A 2,194-nucleotide genomic window follows, 5' to 3' on the forward strand; every position below is an offset into this window, starting at 1 on the left:
CTGGAAGGGCCCCGTGAGCAGGGATTACCTGCTCATCTTCGAGGGCTCCCAGCGGGATTTCCTCGGGGAGCCCCTCAACGGCTCCGAGCCCCACGAGGGCGGCGGATCCCCCAAAAAGATCTCGCCGCCCCCGCTGCCCCCACGGCACCCGCTGTGGGGCTGTCCCGAGGGCAGCCAGCGCTCCCCGCTGTCCCCCAAGGGCCAGGGCCAGCCCAGGGACATCAACATGTTCTCGGTGGCCCAGGACAAGCTTTTGGGGCGCCGCATCTCCCAGGAGGATCCCTACGGCGTGGACGCCATCACCTGCCTCAACCTCAAGTCCACCTACGAGTCCGAGGCGCTGCGGGAAGGTTCCCGGGGCTGGAAGGAAGGCAGGAGCATCCTGGAGAAGGAATCCAGCGGGAAGCCCGTGGCTCGGAGCAAGACCATGCCCCCACAGGTGCCCCCGCGCACCTACGGAGCCCGGGCGGGAGGAAGGAAGAACCTGGCGGCCAACAGGAACCGCAGGATCTCCGTGGAGCCGGTGAGGGGCTCCGCCCAGGGTGGGAATGGGAGTTGGGGAGGGATGGAGCTGGGAATTCAGAGCTGGGATGTCCCCGAGCTGGGCGTCCTTCTGGGTGGGTTCTCCTTGTGACGTCGTCGTGGCTCCTTGGAATGGGATGTGGGATGTGGGAAGAGGCATCTGAGTGTGGGGATGTCCCATGGGGCAGCCCTGCCCAGAGCACCAAAAACTGAGCCAGACCTGTCCAAAACCCCAAAACTGAGCCAGACCTGTCCAAAACCCCAAAACTGAGCCAGACCTGTCCAAAACCCCAAAACTGAAGGTTCTGTCAGTCAGATCTGTCCAAAACCCCAAAACTGCAGGATCCCATGAGTCAGATGTGTCCAAAACCCCAAAACTGAAGGGTACCGTGAGCCAGACCTGTCCAAAACCCCAAAACTGAAGGTCCTGTAAGTCAGACCTGTCCAAAACCCCAAAACTGAGCCAGACCTGTCCAAAACCATAAAATTGAGCCAGACTTGCCCAAAACCACAAAACTGAAGGGTCCCATGAGCCAGACCTGTCCAAAACTCCAAAACCTGAGCCAGACGCGTCCAAAACCCCAAAACTGAAGGGTCCCATGAGCCAGATGCATCCAAAACCCCAAAACTGAGCCAGACCTGTCCAAAACCCCAAAACTGAACGGGTCCTGTGAGTCAGACCTGGCATGGCAGTGCCACCTGCCCTGCTGGGGACAGCAGCGGGCAGTGTCCCCTGCAGCACCCCCACAGCCCGGTGACATTCCCTGCCCATCCTGCTGCTCCTCCCTGCGGGACATCCCTGGGAATGGCCACTTTTGGGGCGCTCCAAGCCACGGGCAAGCCAAATACCCCTCATGCTGGCCACACCGCTGAGGGACACCTCTGTCCCCACCATGGTGGCCCTGGCGTGGCACAGGCTGCTCCAGTGGGGGTCTGGGGGTCCCCATGGGGGGTGTGGGGTCCCGAGGGTGTCCCCCAGCTGACGGGCTCGTGCCCTGCCCCACAGGTGCCTCCCCGGCCCCACTCCTTGGCCAATGGCTACGAGCTCTTCGAGGTGTCCGAGGAGCGGGACGAGGAGGTGGCGGCATTCTGTCACATGCTGGATGTGTGAGTACCCAAAACACGCCCAAAACACGCCCAAATGGGCTTCGGGGCCATCTCGAGGGGATTCAGGGCCACCGAGAGGGGTTTCATGGCCGCAAAAGGGGGTTCAAGGCCATGAGAAGGGGATTCAGGGCCACCAAGAGGGGTTTCATGGCCGCAGAAGGGGATTCAGGGCCACCCTGAGAGGATTCAGGGCCACCAAGAGGGGTTCAGGGCCACCCAAAAGGGGCTGGGGCCACCCCCCAATTTAGGGCCAGCCCAAGGGATTCAGGGCCACCCAGAGGGGATTGAGGGCCACCAAGAGGGATTCAGGGCCCCCAAAAGGGGATTCAGGTCTACCCTGAGAGGCTTCAGGCACTCCAAGGGGATTCAGGGCCACCCAAAGCAGTTTAGAGCCACCCAAAGGGGCTGTTCCCAGGGGTGCCGAGCCCTTGTGGTGCCAAAAGGGGATCCCAGGCCACCCCGGTGATTTTTGGGGCGTGGGAACCCCCCCAGCCCCAGCAGGGCCCCTGAGCCACCCCTGCTCCCGCAGGCTCCGCTCCAGCTCCGGCTCCAGGGACTGCTGTGG

The 2,194-nt window shown here is 62.7% G+C and overlaps 1 protein-coding gene across 1 annotated transcript in view; it reads left to right on the plus strand.

The window, feature by feature from the left end:
- Position 1: 1 nt before the first annotated feature.
- The window catches only part of PIK3C2B (phosphatidylinositol-4-phosphate 3-kinase catalytic subunit type 2 beta), a gene marked incomplete at its 5' end in the record, with an annotated part of 23,026 nt that continues 20,833 nt past the window's right edge, over positions 2–2,194 (plus strand). Inside the window, 3 exons of the mRNA XM_031065107.1 lie at positions 2–523; positions 1,529–1,629; positions 2,159–2,190. Of these exons, the coding sequence (XP_030920967.1) occupies positions 2–523; positions 1,529–1,629; positions 2,159–2,190 (655 nt within the window). The remainder of the gene's footprint in view (positions 524–1,528; positions 1,630–2,158; positions 2,191–2,194) is intronic.

This window comes from Geospiza fortis, unplaced genomic scaffold (genome assembly GCF_000277835.1).
Source record: "Geospiza fortis unplaced genomic scaffold, GeoFor_1.0 scaffold71, whole genome shotgun sequence".
NCBI lineage: Eukaryota > Metazoa > Chordata > Aves > Passeriformes > Thraupidae > Geospiza > Geospiza fortis.